This window comes from Gigantopelta aegis, chromosome 5 (genome assembly GCF_016097555.1).
Source record: "Gigantopelta aegis isolate Gae_Host chromosome 5, Gae_host_genome, whole genome shotgun sequence".
NCBI lineage: Eukaryota > Metazoa > Mollusca > Gastropoda > Neomphalida > Peltospiridae > Gigantopelta > Gigantopelta aegis.
Window position 1 is genome coordinate 2933107 of NC_054703.1, and position 21511 is coordinate 2954617.

At 39.3% G+C, this 21511-nt stretch overlaps 2 protein-coding genes across 2 annotated transcripts in view; one reads left to right on the forward strand and one right to left on the reverse strand.

The window, feature by feature from the left end:
• Positions 1-3031, reverse strand: part of LOC121373471 (WD repeat-containing protein 49-like) — a 126117-nt gene extending 123086 nt beyond the window's left edge. The window contains exons 1-2 of the mRNA XM_041500136.1: positions 2958-3031; positions 549-678 (exon numbers count right to left, since the gene is read on the reverse strand). Coding sequence (XP_041356070.1) covers positions 549-622 — 74 coding nt within the window. The 5' untranslated portion in view covers positions 623-678; positions 2958-3031. The remainder of the gene's footprint in view (positions 1-548; positions 679-2957) is intronic.
• Positions 3032-10635: 7604 nt separating this feature from the next.
• LOC121373472 overlaps positions 10636-21511 on the forward strand; it is a 28488-nt gene continuing 17612 nt past the window's right edge. The window contains exons 1-5 of the mRNA XM_041500137.1: positions 10636-10660; positions 12020-12183; positions 16429-16497; positions 19849-19893; positions 20521-20604. Coding sequence (XP_041356071.1) covers positions 10636-10660; positions 12020-12183; positions 16429-16497; positions 19849-19893; positions 20521-20604 — 387 coding nt within the window. The remainder of the gene's footprint in view (positions 10661-12019; positions 12184-16428; positions 16498-19848; positions 19894-20520; positions 20605-21511) is intronic.

The window sequence follows — 21511 nt, forward strand, 5'->3', positions numbered from 1 at the left end:
AACACATTTTTATTTACGGTTATATGGCGTCAGACGTATGGTTAAGGACCACACAGATTTTGAGAGGAAAGCCGCTGTCGCCACTATATGGGCTACTCTTTCCAATTAGCAGAAAGGGATCTTTTATTTGTGCTCCCCACAGGCAGGATAGCACAAACCATGGCCTTTGTTGAACCAGTTATGGATCACTGGTCGGTGCAAGTGGTTTACACCTACCCATTGAGCCTCGCGGAGCACTCACTCAGGGTTTGGAGTCGGTCTCTGGATTAAAAATCCCATGCCTCGACTGGGATCCGAACCCAGTACTTACCAGCCTGTAGACCGACGGCCTAACCACGACGCCACTGAGGCCCGTACCCAGAGAGAGAAACATAGAGAGACAAAGAAAGATTGAGAGAGTGAGAGAGAGAGAGAGAGAGAGAGAGAGAGAGAGAGAGAGACAGAGAGAGAGACAGAGACAGAGACAGAGACAGAGACAGAGAGACAGACAGACAGACAGAGACAGATATAGAAACAGAGAGAGATATATTTTTTAAATCTCCTGATACTTTTCCATTCTGTCAGGACTTTTCATGGAGTCCGGGTCCTTCAGGGACCTGGTGGGGCTAGAAGACGATGACATGTTTGTAGTCAGACGCTCACAATCATGTTCACTGTAACCAGCTTCTGACAGACATTCTGAAATAAAATATACTAATGTTAAAGGTTTAAACTCCCCCATCAAAACTAAAAGAAAATTAAACTGACATCTCAAAAATATATATGAACATAGACAATATGAATCAGTTTGCAAACAGGCCTGTAATATTGTTACATTAGATTAAAATTTGAATGATATGGGTTTTAGTGATTATTTTTTAAGAAAAACATCCTATTGAATTGAAGGAAGGAAGTGGTTTATTTAACGACGAACTCAACACATTTTATTTACGGTTATATGGCATCAGACATATGGTAAATGACCACAGATATTGAGGAAGGAAACCTGCTGCAGCCACATAATGGGATACTATTTTCGATTAGCAGCAAGGGATCTTTTATATTCACCATCCCACAGACAGGATAGTACATACCATGGCCTTTGTTACATCAGTTGTGGAGCACTGGCTGGAACGAGAAATAGCCCAATTGGTCCACTGATGGGAATCAATCCTAGACCGACCGCGCATCAAGCGAACACTTTTTCACTGGGTTAACACACACCCCACCCCTAAAAGCATTGTTTTATATATATGCACATACTCACTGGCATAACAAGGGGAGACCATCAACTCGCCTCAAAACCAACTCACCCCCTACCAACTCACCCCAGCGTTTGGTCAACTCGTTCCAGTGTTTGCACAACTTAACCTAAACTTTACTGTCCGTAAATAATTGTGAAGAAATTAAAAGTGGACGTCTACAACTTTGGTGTCATTTTATTTATGAATATTACAGTGAAACTCTGCTATTATGACCACTTACTGAAATGGTTTGATATTGGGGAGATCCAGTGTGAGCGTGTCCTATATATCCTTAAAGGAATATGACTGGTGTGCATATTGAACAATATTTAATGCACATTATTGCTTAAAGGGACATTCCCGAGTTTGCTGCAACTTTTAAGGTGTTATCGACTAATATAGCCTTTTTAACGACTATAATTACATATCAAATATATTTTTATGCATAAAATATTAGTGGCTGTATATTAAACGTGTCTTCGATCGTTCTAATATTTTTACTAGGTTAAATTTCATTTTATTTCCTAAAATATAATTTTTCTGTACATACGAAATTATTTGAAAACAGAATCCAGTTTGGGCTCCTTATAAATATTAAGACGACCAGAAACAGATTGAATATACAGACACTGATATTCTAAACAAGAAAACATATTTAATATGTAAGTTTAATCGTAGAAATATTTTATTAGTCGGAATTTTTTTATAATGTAACAAACTCAGGAATGTCCCTTTAAACAATTGTTATATTTAATTAATAAAACGGTAATGATATGAGTTGATTAAACAGAGTGGGGCAAGTTAACCAGTGGCTGGGGCAAGTTGGTAGGGAGTTCGTTTAGGGGTGAGTTAACCTGCTCCCAGACCATGTAGGCCATGCCTATTACACATTTTGTTTTATTATCTCAACCACCTTTCATATTTGTCGCTCACCCCATATCACAACTCATAGGCAATGTGGGGCCACCTCCTATAAAATACTAGCTACACCAGTACATACACTGGATTGTTATGATGAATTTTATTTGTAGAATGTGGGAAACTGATTTAATATCTAGCTTTCACAAGCTTTTTTCCAGATAAGTAAACAAAAATTAAAGTTTGTTTTAACGATGCGACTAGAGCATATTAATTTTTTACGATCCAGATAAGTATGCTCCCAACCTCCCCTACAAACTTGGGGGTCCTTCGCACCCTCAGTTTCAGTAACCCCACACAAGCAATGTTTACTTTCTTAGGTGATGTCTAAAGGTCAATATTTGAAAAGACATCCCTAGCATGACTTGTTTTCTGTGGGAAAGAGTTTGACCCATACCTCTCTATATCAAAGGCTCTAAAGACTAACCCTAACCACTGAATCGGAGTTACGGGTCGAAGTCATGTTCAAAAATAAATAACTTGTAGTAAATTCTATAATAGTATGAAAAACGGCGTTTCCTGTGGGTAGGACTATAGATCCCCCACCCCACACAAATATACAGTGCCTGAATTACCATTTATTTATCTATCTCCAGATTAAATTTCTAAATTAAAGGCGTTAAAAATTATAGGTAACTTTCAGACACATAATGTTAGAAATCAATGTTTTGATTCTGTAACATACTCGCGAAAAAACACGACCATCGGAAATATATAGTCAAACAAAAAAAACATCTAAATAGGCCATGAACATCTTTCTACATACTTAATAATTCCAGTATCGTTAGTTCCGAATAGATTAAAATAAATTCTCACATCATATTCATGTCAGTGACAAGATGACCAGTTCAAATGTTTATGCATTTCCAAACGACAGGTGCCCGCCATTTGTAAATGGTCAACGTTTCCATGTTAACCGGTCTCGGTCCACACTTTACATTTTCCACTCATTATTACAAAACGGAACAAACACGAGTTCATTGGCTAATTCACTAATGGTGGTGCTGCACAAGCATATTTATTAACTATTGAAAAACGCGATATTGAACGCATGCGGTCTTCTTTAATAATTCAATGCAGTGTAATTTAGTAAAATAACAAATTTTAGAAATCAGTGACGTGTTTTGGGGGTTTTTCTTAATGCAGAAATTTTACCATATCCCTCAACATTCAGTTTACATACACGTATGCACATAATGTAGAGGTGGATTTCGGGAGTCGAACCCATAGGCGTACTGGCTACTATTTTTGTACGCTGGCTGGTTTTTGCCCGAATTCAACGAAAATGCCCGAATCTGAATAACAACATTTATTCATATTAACATTACTACGAAACAGCTATATCATCATCATATTAAATATAGGGTTGCAAATGAATCACTATGCGTTTTACCTGGATTACAACAAATTTTAAGGGTAGAATTATGAAAGTACATGGGGAAAAGGTCTCAGGTTAGCACATTTTGCCCGAATTTGAGATTTTGCAGCAGCACTAGGGGGAAGTTGCACCCCCGTACCCTGCCCCTTGTCTCGTACGCTTATGGTCGAACCCCTTCCTGTTCAAGAAAATGTTTGTTTTTGTTGTGTGTTTTTTTTTTCAATACATGTTCGGGGGGAGAATGGCTCGACCCCATATATATTCTGTCGCCACCTCTGCTAAAATTATTGCACGGGCGCCTGAGACACGACCATGGTGGAGGGATCGATGTAGCAAAATAAAGAGCTGCTGCTGCGGTGGTGAGTTTGTTGTTGACCTTTCGCTTTTTGGCTATAGCAGCGGGTCCATTTGTCCACGTCGGGCACGTGCAACGTGCACTGATCTGACATGTTGCTTTTCTGAAGGCACTATACCTCAAATGACAATCAAGGGCGGCGCAATGTAAAAAATAGTGGAACGGCTCGAGATTGCCAGACTCCTTTCAGATTCACCTGTGAAGCACATTTTCGCAGATACAACAAATATAAACAAAAAAGTGATACGACCATGGCCGTACCGGCCGTACCGGCCGTACCGTCTGCGCCGCCATTGACAATAACAGACGACGGCATCGTGACCTCCCGTGTACAACAATACAGTGGATAATTTCCACTAGCCCAGACCAAAAATCCACTAGCCGGGATCTAGGGTTAGTGGATTCAGAGGCGGATCTAGGGGGGAGGGGCTCGGCCCCCCTAAATTTTGCAATAGTTACAATTTTATTATACATTAATTTTCATTTTTTTACGATTCCTCTCCAAACCTCCCCCAAAGTTTCCTTGGCATTCTTTCTCCTGTCACTGCCCCCCCCCCCCCCCCCAAATGGATTTGTCGAACCCTGGAATAACAGAACAAGTAATGTCTCGAATACCATATATTATGTGCATTCGTCTTCACGTCATAGTTGTGGCGGGATGTAGCCCAGTGGTAAAGTGTTGGCTTGATGCGCGGTCGGTTTGGGATCGATCCCCGTCGGTGGACCCATTGGGCTAGTGGTGTAACAAAGGCCGTGGTATGCACTATCCTGTCTGTGGGATGGTGCATATAAAATATCCCTTGCTGCTAATCAAAATGATTGAGTAGCCCACGAAGTGGCGACAGCGGGGTTTCTCCCTCAATATCTGTGTGGTCCTTAACCATATGTCTGATGCCATATAACCGTAAATAAAATGTGTTGAGTGCGTTAAATGAAACAGTTCCTTCCTTCACGTCATAGTTAGCGTCTGATTCAGCAACCGGCCTCGGTGGCGTCGTGGTTAGGCCATCGGTCTACAGGCTAGTAGGTACTGGGTTCGGATCCCAGTCGAGGCATGGGATTTTTAATCCAGATACCGACTCCAAACCCTGAGTGAGTGCTCCATAAGGCTCAATGGGTAGGTGTAAACCACTTGCACCGACCAGTGATCCATAACTGGTTCAACAAAGGCCATGGTTTGTGCTATCCTGCCTGTGGGAAGCGCAAATAAAAGATCCCTTGCTGCCTGTCGTAAAAGAGTAGTCTATGTGGCGACAGCGGGTTTCCTCTCAAAATCTGTGTGGTCCTTAACCATATGTCTGACGCCATATAACCGTAAATAAAATGTGTTGAGTGCGTCGTTAAATAAAACATTTCTTTCTTTCTTTCTGATTCAGCATTCAGCTGCATCCGTTTGATCTGTGGATTCATTCACGAGTTCGCGGTCTTCGAGTTTATTTTGATCCACAATTTTACGGGCAGCATATCCTCCTGATCCATGTCATTCGTATGCGTGTTCTCATCTTGTCTGCCAGAAAGAAATTGTTGGGTATGGCGCTATAAAATTTAATGCAACCACAGTCAACAGTGGGGGATCCAGAAAATCCATTTGGGGTGGGGGCAATGACATGAGGCGGAATGGAGGTTTGGAGGGGATAGTAAAACAATGGAAATTAAATATATAATAAAATTATAACTGTCGCAAAATTTAGGGGGGCCCGGGCCCCTGCCCCCCCCCCCCCAGATCCGCCTCTGGTCAACAGGGAGACGGCCCTCAGAAAGAAAATGGGTTAAGTTTAGGGTTAGGGTTAAGAAAATTACATAGTAATGATAAGAGTAATTAATTTTGTCAAAAGGTTAACTTTTTAAAAAGAAATCTGCAAAATAATGTGTGCATGGCCATATACGTACGGGCTCCCATTATTGGGGGGGGGGGGGGGACATGCTTTGCTTTTGCCCGAATTAAAAAAAAAAATGTCCGAATTTGAATAACTACATTTATTCATGTTACCATTGTTACCAAGCAGCTATATAGGGTTGGAAACGAATCACTACGCATTTTTACATGGATTACAATTAATTTTGAGGGTAAAATGATGAAAATACATGGTAAAAAGGTCTCAGGTTAGCGACGTTTGCCTGAATTTTTTTTTTTTTTTTTCTCCCGAATATCTGTATCTTTTTGCCAGAATTTGAGGTTTTGCTCCAGCTGTCTCGTACGCGTATGCATAATTGGGTATACATTGGCGCCATACACATTTTATCCTGTGACATAAACCCTGATTCTTTTTTGCATTAGGATCGTGTCTCTTTCTGAACATTTGCTGATACGTATGCTCTTATATATTCCTTCCCACAGGGAACGCCTTCTTTCATGCTATGGAAATTACTACAAGTTATTTATTTCTGAGCCGATTGTTTTCTAAATTGCATACAAAAATAGTGTGGGTATTTTTGTTTGTTTGCGTGTTGTTGTTTTTGTTGTTGTTTTTTTTTTTTTTGGGGGGGGGGGGGGTTTTGGGGTTTTTTTTTTGGGGGGGGGGGGGGAGTTATTTCCAAAACACTTTTACTTTTCTTCTTACGTCAAACCAAACAGAAATTATTTACAAAATAATTTTTGTGTAGGAGGATGGAACGGACTATAAGATGATCTTAGCGCTATAGGATAGCTTGGTAGAACGGGGTCTAGGACGTCGTCTTCGTCATTATTGCTGTTGTTGCTGCTGCTGTCAATTCTCGAATATCTCGATGCCATTTTCTCTCTCTGGTGCTCAGATGACACGTGTGTATGCTCTAAGGCAATCTCACGCGTGTATGCTCTAAGGAAATCTCACGCGTGTATGCTCTAAGGCAATCTCACGCATGTACGCTCTAAGGCAATCTCACACGTGTATGCTCGAAGGCAATCTCACGCATGTACGCTCTAAGGCAATCTAACACGTGTACGCTCGAAGGCAATCTCACGCGTGTACGCTCTAAGGCAATCTCACGCGTGTACGCTCTAAGACAATCTCACGCGTGTACGCTCTAAGGCAATCTCACGGGTGTACGCTCTAAGGCAATCTCACGCGTGTATGCTCTAATGCAATCTCACATGTGTATGATCTAAGGCAATGTCACACGTGTATGCGCTGAGGCAATCTCACGTACACGTGTATGCACTAAGACAATCTCACGCGTGTATGCTCTAAGGCAATCTCACGTACACGTGTATGCTCTAAGACAATCTCACACGTGTATGCTCTAAGGCAATCTCACGCGTGTATGCTCTAAGGCAATCTCACGCGTGTATGCTCTAAGGCAATCTCACACGTGTATGCTCTAAGACAATCTCACGCGTGTATGCTCTAAGACAATCTCACACGTGTATGCTCTAAGGCAATCTTAAAACAAATTACATTTAAACCACAAACCTCTTGTTATAACCTGAGGACCAAATATTACTTTTAAAAAAAAGTTTGTTTGTTTAACGACACCACCAGAGCACATTGATTTATTAATCATCGGCTATTGGATGTCAAACATATGATAATTTTGACACAATCATAGAGAGGAAACCCGCTATATTTTTTACACCATCCGATAGACAGGATGGCACATACCATGGCCTTTGGTGGTGCACTGGCTGGAACGAGAAATAGCCCAATGGGCCCAAACATTACTAAAGACAATCGCAACATCCCAAAAGGCATACTAAAAATATTTGTATCCGAATCAAATCTTTATTTCTCTATATAGAATTTTAAAGAACATGGTACATTTTTAAAGTTTGTTTGTTTTGTTTAACGACACCACTGGAGCGCATTCATTGATTCATCATCGACTACTGGATGTCAAACATTTGGTAATTATCACACGTAGTCATCAGAGGAAACCCGCTACATTTTTCCTAATGCAGAAAGGGATCTTTTATATGCACTTTCCCACAGACATGAAAGCACATATCACGCCCTCTGACCAGTTGATGTACAGTTGAATGGATCCACCGATGTGGTTCGATCCTGCGGTGCAAGCACCTCATGGATTTTAAAGGGTAGATAAGAACAGTTTTATATGTAATATGACTGTGAATAAAGACATGTATACAAACCAGAATTTCTGCCAGAGGGTAAAATTACGTAACCTAAAATATTGGAAATTATACTTTTTAAAAAGACAACAGTAAGAGACAGAACTACTGATTAAAAATTGTCAAAGCACATAAAATGTCCAATTTCAAAACCCTTGAAAGAAAGCACAGGGCTGTACCCTGGGTGGCGGTGGGGGGTGGGGGGGGGGGGGGGGCACTACTTTTTATAAACAAATGAAACAATATACAAATTAAACCCTGAGATGTGTATGCTATTTTCTGGAGTAAAGAAAAAAGTGAGATTCTCAGGAGGCAACCATAGGTAAATATATCGTTTCATAACCCTGTTAGGCTATTTCTCGTACCACGACTGGTATATCAATGTTGGTGGTGTCTGCTATACTGCATGCAGGCATATAAAAGATCCTTTGCTACTAATGGAAACTATTAGCAGGTTTCCTTTCTAAGACTATATGTCAAAATTACCAAATGTTTAACATTCAATAGCCGTTGATTAATTAATCAATGTGCTCTAGTGGTGTCGTTAAACAAAACAAACTGTTTTTCTAGTTGTGTGAAAAACAGGAATCCGTAATCAACCGAGATGTTGCGAACACAGCCGAATTTCCCGAAAAGCTTGATGTTGGTTAGCAACACAATCACGTGTTCAAAATATTCTACACAACTATTTATTACTTTTATTATTCAAACCGCTATATATTGTATTTCCAAAAACAACAACAATGCCAGAATAAAAATGCTAAATAGTATAAAATGTGTTAAATGAAAGTTTTATTTTCTTTAAACTGTTTAGTCATTTATATTGTAAAAACGTAATAGCGTTTTAGAATATAGTATCTACCGACAAGTGCCCCTTTTCGTTTTAATAATTATGTCAACACTAAATTGATAAATATGGTATCATAATTCAGTTGTTTTCGCGGTAAGTAATGCAAATCATAAGTTATTGATCTCCGTCCGTCAGTGATTGTTACATATGTATTTTCAGTGTCTACAGTAAAGTAAGTACTAACGTTATCTGTTTGACAGATTGTGTAGGCTACGAAGTGTCAAAAGTTTTGAGAATTCTCAGCAGTCAGAATTTCACTTTTCAACATGCTGTTGATGCAACACTTTCGATCATTTATGCATAATAAACGCAACCGTTATTACTTTGATGCGTTCTTATTTTCGTGCTTATATACAATTAAGGTACAAGCACGCTATCCTGGGCTCACACCTCAGCTATTTGGGCTGTATGCCCAGGACAGTGGGTTAGTTGTTAGTGAGAGTTGTTAGTGAGAGAGATCTCTGCACAGGCCTTAACTACAAGCCTACCAGATTGCGAACCCTAAGGTCTGAAGGCTTAACCACTACCGGCTTAAGCCTGTTGGTATTACAGATTACAATTAAGGTCCATTCATTTCTTTCATTCGTTTATTGTTATTTTCTGCTTATATCCAATTAAAGGGGCATACCATAGTTTCAACCCGTGAAAATTAACACTAAGTTTAGTTAATCTACAAACCTGTAACACATTTGGATAAAGGTTCAATTGAGTGAAACATGAGTCTGTGACTTTGAAATGGTGAAATACGCTCTAAAAATAGACTAAAACTGGACTCCATAACTGTTACTTCTCAGAGGCACGTGCATTTTTTAAAATATGAGAAATGCATTTTGTGATATTAAAAACACCAAGATAACCAAAAACACTTCAAATGTACGGAAATGGATAATCTAAACAATAAAATCTCAGTAAAGTATGATTTCAGTTATCAAAAATGGCTCTAATAGTAAAAAATATACCTTAATGTTATACTTTAATAGTAAAAAATGTGCATTAACATTTAAAAACTAGGGTATGTCTCTTTAAGGCAAGCTTCTATTCTATTCATTTTAACCCTCCACTGGCCTCGGTGGTGTCGTGGTTAAGCCATCGGACATACGGCTGGTAGGTACTGGGTTCGTAGTCCGGTACTGGCTCCCACCTAGAGCGAGTGTTAAGACCACTATATACCCTCGATCTTCTCTCTCACTAACAACTAACAACTAACCTACTGTCCTGAACACACAGCCCACATAGCAGAGGTGTGTGTGTGCCCAGGACAGCGTGCTTGAACCATTTGATATAAGCATGAAAGTAAGTTGAAATGAGTTCGACCCGTACGCCCCCCCCCCCCCCCCCCATTCAATGGTTAGGGTAGTTTTAGGTATAGGGTTAGGGTTAGTCTTTAGAGCCTGTGATATAGAGGTGTACGCAGGGCTGGATTTAGACCTTGAGGGGCCTGGGGCAGGGGGGCCCGGGGCACTTTAGGTTCGGGGGCACCTCAACATAGAAATCCTCAACATAGAAATTAAATTACAGAACAAATAAAAAAAATAAACTAATTTTATAATTATTACATTTTTTAAAATAAAAGTAGTCCTTAGCTGGGACGCCCCTCTGGCAGGGGTGCTCGGGGCAGTTGCCCCCTTATAAAACCGCCACTGGAGTTACGGGTCGAACTCTTTCCTAATTGTAACCCTCCTTCCTGTCCCTAACTTAGCCACAGGTGAAAGTCAGAGTTTAATCCCAGGATGGGCGTGTCTGAAACCTTCGTAGTACATGAACACGTACAAAGACTTCACTCACTCACTCACTATTCATTTGCAATTTCAGGGAACAAACACCCCCCCCCCCCCCCCCCAATCCCAGGTCAACTTACTGGCCATGCCAGAGATCAGACCTGGGACGGGTATATGAGTTATGAGTCAGGGCCGTACCCTGATCAAAATCCTGGGGTGGGGGGGGGGGGGGGCACTACTTTTTATAAACAAATGAAACATTCAATGGCATAGCATGGGTGGGGCACAAAATTCTGGACTGGTGGAAGGGATGCAGGGAGTGTTAACGGTCCACTGGTTAGGGGGCGCAATACTTGTCTTGCCCTGTGCACTGGCAACCCACTCTAGGCCCTACACCACTGGAAACACGATACAAATTAAACCTTGAGATCATCTCAATCTGATGTGTATGCTTTTTTCTGGAGTAAAAAAAGAAGTGAGATTCTCAGGGGGGTAACGGCCCTGCGAGTTCAAGTCTGAGGGAAACCTCTCCAAACTGGACAACCACAGGACAAAGTAAAAAGGCATAAGTGTATGGGGTGGGGGGGGGGTGGGGGAGCAACATTATTATTAATACAATTAATAATATTTTTTCCCAATCCTGTCTACACAGTAGTCTTATTGTGCAGTGGCATAGGAAGTGAGGGGTCACGGGGGCCTTGCCCCCTCCAATCAAACTTAATTTTTTTAAACTATTAAATTTTATAACATCATATATACATATATATATATATATATATACACATACATATATATATACACATACATATATATATATATATATATCTATACACATACATATATACATACATATATATATACACATACATATATACATATATATATTTATATACACATACATATATACATATATATATATATATATATATATATATATATATATATATATATATATATATACACACATACATATATACATACATATATACATACATATATACATACATATATATATACACATACATATATACATACATATATACATACACATACATATATACATACATATATATATATACACGTACATATATACATATATATATACACATACATATATACATATATATATATATATATATATACACATACATATATATATATATATATATATATATATATATATATATACACACACATACATATATACTTACATAGTGTGGGTTGCCCCCCTCCTCCAAATATCCCAAATATGGGATGCCTACCCCCCATAAAAAATATAATTCTGGTTACGCCAGTGTTGTTATGTATGACCCTACACAGTCTCGTAGGAAGCTTGTAAGCTTCTTTTTTTTTACACATTAATGTTTGCCATTGTAACCAAAATGTAATATAGAGTTTGCACCCGATCCGTCAGTGCCCCCCCCCCCCCCTGCCCCCACCCCCACTCCCAAAGTCGTTCCTACGGGCCTGCTATAGAAGTACTTTAAACAGAATTAATCTGCTTTTCATAAATTTTTGTATTTTGACAGGAAGTGACATCACCATGTCGATGTATATCAGCAGTGTGTCTCTCATGGACCGAGGCGACGGACCCGCTCAAGCGGTGATTGACCGTAACGCTCGGTCGCTCGCACAGAGAATCGCAGACGACACCAAACAGGAACTGGAGAAAGTGCTCGGACGTGTGGACAATGTTAGTTTTGTTTCTAAATTTTTACTTACAGTCCGTCCCACAGGGAATGCCTTTTTTCATACTATGAAATTTATTACAAGTTATTTATTTTTGGGCCGATTGATTTGTAAATTTCACACAAAAATAGTATTTTTTTGTTATTTCCAAAACACTTTTCTTTTTACGTCAAACCAAATTGAAATTATTTACAAAAAACATTATTTTAGAATTTTGGGACGGACTATAAATAGATTTTTTTTCTTAAATGTTTTACTTAAATACATGTATTTTGTTAATAGTGGTGTTCTAAAAAAATATTGTTTTGTTTGACAACACCACTAGAGCAAATTGATTTATTAATCAACGGCTATTGGTTGTCAAACATTTGGTACATATAGTCAGTGGCGTAGTGTGGGTTGCCAATGCCTGGGGCAAGGCAAGTATTGGGCCTCCTAACCAGTGGACTGTTAGCATTCCCCCGAGTCCCTTCCACCAGTCCAGAATTTTGTGCCTAGGACAACAGCCCCAGTGGCCCTTCCCACACTACGCACTGAATATAGTCTTAGAGAGGAAACCCACTACTTTTTTTATTAGTAGCAAGGGATCTTTTATATGCACCGTCCAACAGACAGGATAGTACATACCACTGTGTTTGATATACCAGTCGTGGTGCACTGGCTGAAACGAGAAATAGTCTAATGGGCCCACCGACGGGGATCGATCCTAGACCAACCACGCATCAGGGGGCTAAGTCCTGTCCCTTATAGTGGTGTGCTAAAATTGTAATGATTCATTAATAAGTACTTGGATGAGGGGCGGAACGTAGCCCAGTGGTACAGCGTTCGCTCAATGTGCAGTCGGTGTGAGATCGATCCCCATTGGTGGGCCCATTGGGCTATTTCTCGTTCCAGCCAGTGCACCACGACTGGTATACCAAAGGCCATGATATGTACTACCCTGTCTGTGGGATGATGCATATAAAAGATCCCTTGCTGCTAATTGGAAAGAGTAGCCCATGAAGTGGTGACAGCGGGTTTCCTCTCTCAATACCTGTGTGGTCCTTAACCATGTCTGATGTCATATAACCGTAAATAATATGTGTTGAGTGTGTCGTTAAATGAAATATTTCCTTCCTATTGGTCTATTTCTCATTCAAGCCAGTGAGTGCACCACGACTGGTATATCAAAAGCTGTGGTATGTGCTATCCTGTCTGTCGGTTGGTGCATATAAAAGATCCCTCGCTACAATTGGAAAAATTTAGGTGTTTCTTTCAAAATATATGTGAAAATTACCAAATGTTTGAAATCCAATAACCGATGATTAATAAATCAGTGTGCTCTAGTGGTGTTGTTAAACAAAACAAACCAACTGAGAATGGATGGGTTCCAGCACCCTAATACTAATGATTAATAACAAAAGCCATACATAATACCACATTATTTTCTTTTTGACCATTTTATTACATTGTTCTTATGAGAATTACAATATCAATACTATCTATAACATAGTCTTAGCATCCAGTATTTATAACATTGTAACACAATATTACTACAATATAAAACAATATTACTACATTGTAACACAATATTATTTTAATACACTGTTAGATATTACACTTTCTTTTTTTTAAATAAACATTTATGTGTACAGTTGAATGAATGGCAATTTTTGTGCTTATATTTGAATAGAAGATTTTTTTTTTTTGCATATGTGATTATTTTTATAATTCACTAAAAAGTACTGTAGTGTTTTGGCTCCCTGTTTAGGTGGAGGGGTAGGGGAGATGTGTGATGTTTACCCAAATTAAACAAAATACATTGTAGAAATACATCTGAATTGCCAGGCTACAATTCGAAACACTTTGATTGATTACAAATAAATATAAACATAAATTTTACTTGTTTACAGATATTCTTGACTCACTGGTATATATCAAAGGATGTGGTATGTGCTGTCTTGTGTGGGGATCCTTGCTACTAGTGGGAAAAATGTAGCAGGTTTCCTCTCTAAGACTAGATGTCGGAATTTATCAACTGTTTGTCATCCAATAGCCAATGATGAATTTTTTTGTTTTTTCATTTTAACTTTGTTTTCATGCATATATCCAATTAAAGTTCAAGCACACTGTCCTGGGCACACACCTCAGCTATCTGGGTAGTTTGTCCAGGACAGTGGGTTAGTTGGTTAGTGAAAGAGAAGAGGGTGTGGTGGTGTTACACCTACCCACTGAGTTGTTAAAACTCGCTCTGTGTGGGTGGGAGCCGGTACCGGGCTACGAACCCTGTACCTACCAGCCTTATGTCCGATGGCTTAAGTACGACACAGCCAAGGTCGGTCATTGATGAATAAGTCAATGTGCTCTATTTTAATTTATTAACTATTTAATATCTATTTTCTTTATGTACTCATGAAAACTAACCCAAACCCAAGCCTATTTACATCAGTTCTATCATCTACACTGGAGGAACAGCTACAGTTAACATTTATCCCACACAATCGATTACTGATTCTTATAATGGATCATCACACCATAATAAGCCAGTCCGATCAATTTTCGATTGTAATCATTAGGTTGAGAAAGAAAGAAAGAAATGTTTTATTTAACAACACACTCAACACCTTTTATTTACCGTATATTGCCGTGTATTAGCCGACTTTTGAAGTCTAGAAATACCTTCCAAAAGAAGAGAGTCGGCTTATACATGGAGGCAACAAATTGGAGCATAAAATTCCGATGGAAAATACTCCCGAATTAAGCTCATTATTAACATCACCGACTGAAAAAAAATAACATGAATTTTAGGACAATAATTACTCCCACTATTGTCACATGACCATACCATATACAGTGAACAGCTGCAGTCACGGACCGCATGATCTTTTGTTTCTGTGTGTGTGTGGTGGGGGATTAAATGTGCCTCAATGATTTTACTTTTTGCTGTCCAGTGAATAAATTAATTACTTGTGTGCAGTGATATGTTGTTACAGCTTGAATTATTTATTTTTCTGTTATGCTTTATTAGTTCTAAATTAATTTTCACGGCATGTTAGATGTTAGCATTGACTGCAATCGCGATTACCGTTTTTGTAATAATTAAAGGGAAAACAAATATAATGAACATGAAAAGCACAAGTCTATTTGTTGACAGTATTATTGAAATCGATACAACATAAAGGTGGAAAAAAGATGACTTCGGCTTATACACAATGCCGATGATTTTGTACTAGATATTTAGGGTCAAACTAAGAGGTCGGCTTATCCAAGGAGTCGGCTAATACACGGCAATATACGGTACGGTTATATGGCATCAGACATATGGTTAAAGACCACACAGATAATGAGAGAGGAAACCCACTGTCACCACTTCATGGGCTACTCTTTTTTTCGATTAGCAGCAAAGGATCTTTTATATGCACCATCCCACAGACAGGGTAGTACATACCACGGCCTTTTGATATACCAGTCGTGGTCCACTGGCTGGAACGAGAAATAGCCCAATGGGCCCACCGACGGGGATCGATCCCAGACCGACTGCGCATAGAGCGAGCGCTTTACCACTGGGCTACATCTCGCCCCTGCTATTTATAATAAAGTTGAATGACAGCTTAAACCCTGAGTGCCTACATGTATATATAACTCACCTCCAGAAATAGCCCAATGGGCCCACCGACGGGGATCGATCCCAGACCGACCGCACAGCGAGCGCTTTACCACTGGGCTACATCTCGCCCCTGCTATTTATAATAAAGTTGAATGACAGCTTAAACCCTGAGTGCCAACATACATAGCCCAATGGGCCCACCGACGGGATCGATCCCAGAACGACTGCGCATAGAGCGAGCGCTTTACCACTGGGCTACATCTCGCCCCTGCTATTTATAATAAAGTTGAATGACAGCTTAAACCCTGAGTGCCTACATGTATATATAACTCACCTCCAGAAATAGCCCAATGGGCCCACCGACGGGGATCGATCCCAGACCGACTGCGCATAGAGCGAGCGCTTTACCACTGGGCTACATCTCGCCCCTGCTATTTATAATAAAGTTGAATGACAGCTTAAACCCTGAGTGCCTACATGTATATATAACTCACCTCCAGAAATAGCCCAATCGGCCCACCGACGGGGATCGATCCCAGACCGACCGCACAGCGAGCGAGCGAGTGCTGTACCACTGGGCTACGTCCAGCCCCCATTAGGTTGTGTGTTGTTATAGGACCATGTGTGTTTGACAGTTTAAAGAATGTTATTGTTTATTTCCAGGTGGTTGGATCGTACGAAATGACTACTGACATTTATGGGTCTTCCAATCTGGAGTATGTTAATGACTTGGTAAGTGCATTCATTCATTCATTCATTTCAACTTATTTCCATGCTTATATCCAATTAAGGTTCAAGCACACTGTCCTGGGCACACACCTCAGCTATCTGTCCAGGCCAGTGAGTTAGTTGGTTATTTGGTTAGTGGTTAGTGAGAGAGAAGAGGGTGTAGTGGCCTTACACCTACCCATTGAGCTCTTAAGAACTCTCTCACTGGGTTAGAGCCGGTACCGGGCTGCGAACCCTGTACCTACCAGCCTGTAGTCTGATGGCTTAACCACTGCGCCACCGAGGCTGGTGGTAAGTGCATGAGTTTTAACTCCGAATCAATGAATGGATACAGGTAGCACTAAACCAAATAACTTCCGGCTGGGTTAAAGTTTGAGGTGCACCAAAATTTTGATAGAGAAGTTAACACCACAAGTCCTGTAATTGGTTATAAATGTGAGTGTTTTGGTTGTAAAAAATTTTTTTGGCTAAAACTGTATGCAATTTTATTTCTTCTAGTACCACTGTGTCATGTAGCCTTGTGCTTGAAACATGTATGGGGTACCTGTAAAAAAAAAGTACTCAAATTTTGTGCGAAACTAGTTATACCGAAAATGAGCCATGAAAAGTACAATTTTCTTCAGTTAATACTTTGAGGTAGGGGTTGTAGTACTGATATTTATGGGTCATAGTTTGGTTCATATATTGCATATAGTGTTTTAAAACACAAACGTTAACATGGTCGCCTATGGGAGTTTATTTGGTATAGTCTTACCTACACTATTTATACTTAGTAGTTGTATTGTAATAAGAATCAAAATGGAAGGAAGGAAGGAAATGTTTTATTTAACAATGCACTCAACACATTTTATTTATGGTTATATGGCATCAGACATATGGTTAAGGACCACACAGATACTGAGAGAGGATACCTGCTGTTGCCACTTCATGGGCTACTCTTTTCGATTAGCAGCAAGGGATCTTTTATACGCACCATCCCATAGACAGGATAGCACATACCACAGCATTTGATGTACCAGTCGTGGTGCACTGGCTGGAGTGACAAATGAATCAAAATGGTTTCTTGATCTTAGCTACATGTATATCTCATAAACAAATCCATAAATTTTTTTTAGATTAGGCAATAGGTATATTTTAATTACATATAGTGGTGGAAAATAAATTAGTTTCTAAAATTGTTAGTTAGATTTTTATTTGAGTTGCAGAAAAATTGACTTCTCACATTAATGGGTTTTTAATCTGGAATATTTTACTGACTTAGTAGGTGAGAATATGCAGAGTTGTCTGTAATTAAATCATGAACCAAATACATCATTTTAGTAACAAACGAGGCAGTAGCTACATCATTTTAGTAACAAACGAGGCAGTAGATAATTAATAAAAAATATATTTTATTAAAGTTACAACAAAAATATTTTCTAAAAGATTGATCCATAGTAGAATTTTATAATTAAATAGGCTCATGCTGTTCATGGCATGATTTTCAAATTAGCTTTTGGAGAGATAATAAAATAATGAAATATGTTTGCCAGAGTCATGCAGTTTTAATTTGGATTTGGGGAACAGCTGCTTTAAACCCTGATTATATTAAATAAACTTCAAAGGCGTAGGAAGGTGCCAAAAAGAGGGGGCCCACACCTCCCCCCCCCCCCACACACACACATCCCTCCCCACACACATACACACACACAGCACACACACACACACACACACACACATATATATATAAACCATCACTGCTGCTACTGGATCATGAAAAGTGTTTGGGGGGGGGGGGCACACGGAAGACCGATATATAGTCTGTCCGATATATAGTTTTCCAGACTTTTTTTTTTTTTTACAATGCCTCAAGATAATAAAGCTCACATGTTGTGTGCAGCATAACCATATACAGTTACAGACCAAGTTTGACTTTGATGGGAATATTTACTCATTTTTGACAGTATTTACCCATTTTTGACAGTGTTATGGTCAGATGAAGTTTGACTTTGATGGGAATATTTACCCATTTTTGACAGTGTTATGACCAGATGAAGTTTGACTTTGATGGGAATATTTACCCATTTTTGACAGTGTTATGACCAGATGAAGTTTGACTTTGATGGGAATATTTACCCATTTTTGACAGTGTTATGACCAGATGAAGTTTGACTTTGATGGGAATATTTACCCATTTTTGACAGTGTTATGACCAGATGAAGTTTGACTTTGATGGGAATATTTACCCATTTTTGACAGTGTTATGACCAGATGAAGTTTGACTTTGATGGGAATATTTACCCATTTTTGACAGTGTTATGACCAGATGAAGTTTGACTTTGATGGGAATATTTACCCATTTTTGACAGTGTTATGACCAGATGAAGTTTGACTTTGATGGTAATATTTACTCATTTTTGACAGTGTTATGGTCAGATGAAGTTTGACTTTGATGGGAATATTTACCCATTTTTGACAGTGTTATGGCCAGATGAAGTTTGACTTACAGGAGAATTTATTCAAGGGCCGCATGAAGTGGCAACAGCGGGTTTTTTCTCTCAATATCTGTGTGGTCCTTAACCATATGTCTGATGCCATATAACCGTAAATTAGCCAGTGCTCCACAACTGGTGTAACAAAGACCGTGGTATGTACTATTCTGTCTGTGGAATGGTGCATATAAAAGATCCCTTGCTGCTAATCGAAAAGAGTAGCCCATTAAGTGGAGACAGTGGGTTCCCTCTCTCAATATCTGTGTGGTCCTTAACCATATGTCTGACGCCATATAACCGTAAATTAGCCAGTGCTCCACAACTGGTGTAACAAAGACCGTGGTATGTACTATTCTGTCTGTGGAATGGTGCATATAAAAGATCCCTTGCTGCTAATCGAAAAGAGTAGCCCATTAAGTGGAGACAGTGGGTTTCCTCTCTCAATGTCTGTGTGGTCCTTAACCATATGTCTGATGCCATATAACTAAAAATAAAAGGTCTTGAATGCATCGTTGAATAAAACATTTCCTTCTTCTTTATTCAAGGGCCGTAATTGTCAAAAATAGAATGTTTCCATGTTTGACAGCATTGTAGCCCTTGAAATTTGGGGCTCGGTAGGGGACACATACATATGTATTGCTTTAGTATATAGTACTCTCAAAATGCTTATTTTGTGGTGTTATTGTTGGTAGTGTGGTGGGATTTTTGTTAGGGTTTTTGTTGGTGTTTGTCTATTTTTTTGTTTATTTGTTTGGTGGGGTTTTTTTGTTGGTTTTTTTGGGGGGGTGGGGTAGTTCAGTGATTCCATGCCCACATACTAAATTACAAAGGGGTGAATTTTTGGTCACATGAAATGATTTTACCATATTTTGAATCTTTTCAGAGTGAATTGGCAGAACTCCTAAAGGATCAAGTGAAGAAAAAGAAAGTATGTTTATTTATTTTGTTGAAAACATAACTTGGCAAGTTGAGTCATTGCGTTTGGGGGGCTGGGGGTGTTGTTAATGGTATTTCTGACATTAACATTTCCAGTCAGTTGATAATTGATTAAATCTACTGCTTAAGGTTTTTAAATTGTGTAATGATCTCTGAAATTTGCAGACACGCTCGCTTGATATACAGTCGGTCTGGGATCGATCCCCCTCAGTGGACCCATTGGGCTATTTCTCGTTCCAGCCAGTGCACCATAACTGGTATATCAAAGGCTGTGGTATGTGCTATCCTGTCTGTGAGATGGTGCATATAAAAGATCCACTACCAATAGCCAATGATTATTAAATCAATGTGCTCTAGTGGTGACATTAAACAAAACAAACTGCTTTTTTAAAATTGAAATTTGTATAGCGAATCACTACACAATACTGAACAAAATGTTCCCTGATGGTATGTGCTACCTTGTCTGTGAGAAAGTGCATTTAAAAAAATCTCTTATGCCAGAATTACCAAATGATTGACCTCCAATTAATAGCCAGTAATTAATAAATCAATATGCTCTAGTGGTGTCATTAATCAGAATAAACTTTAAACTTTTCTTTGTCTTGTTTGTGAATTTCAGTATCAGCAGCAGGTGACGATATTCGTGGTTGGTTTCCAAGATGTGTGTGGTCAGCGGCTCACCCTGCTCAAACAAGTCAATGAGGTGAGATTGTCACAGTAAAGAGATTGTCACAGTAAAGAGATTGTCACAGAAATGTAGTGAGATTGTCACAGTACAGGTAGTGAGATTGTCACAGTACAGGTAGTGTATTGTCACAGTACAGGTAGTGAGATTGTCACAGTACAGGTAGTGTATTGTCACAGTACAGGTAGTGAGATTGTCTCAGTACAGGTAGTGAGATTGTCACAGTCAAGAGCTTGTCACAGTACAGGTAGTGAGATTGTCACAGTAAAGGTAGTGAGATTGTCACAGTAAAGAGACTGTCACAGTACAGGTAGTGAGATTGTCACAGTATAGGTAGTGAGATTGTCACAGTAAAGGCAGTGAGATTGTCACAGTAAAGGTAGTGAGATTGTCACAGTAAAGAGACTGTCACAGTACAGGTAGTGAGATTGTCATAGTAAAGGTAGTGAGATTGTCACAGTACAGGTAGTGAGATTGTCACAGTACAGGTAGTGAGATTGTCACAGTATAGGTAGTTAGATTGTCACAGTAAAGCTAGTGAGATTGTCACAGTATAGGTAGTGAGATTGTCACAGTAAAGGTAGTGAGATTGTCACAGTATAGGTAGTGAGATTGTCACAGTAAAGGTAGTGAGATTGTCACAGTACAGGTAGTGAGATTGTCACAGTAAAGGTAGTGACATTGTCACAGGACAGGTAGTGATATTATTACAGTAAAGGTAGTGGGATTATCACAATAAAGGTAGTGAGATTTTCACAGTAAAGGTAGTAATACTCAAACAAGTCAATGAGGTGAGATTATCACATAAAGGTAGCAATATTGTCACAGTAAAGGTAGCAATATTGTCACATTAAAGCTAGTGATACTCAAACAAGTCGATGGGGTGAGATTGTCACATTAAAGATAGTGATAGTCAAACGAGTCA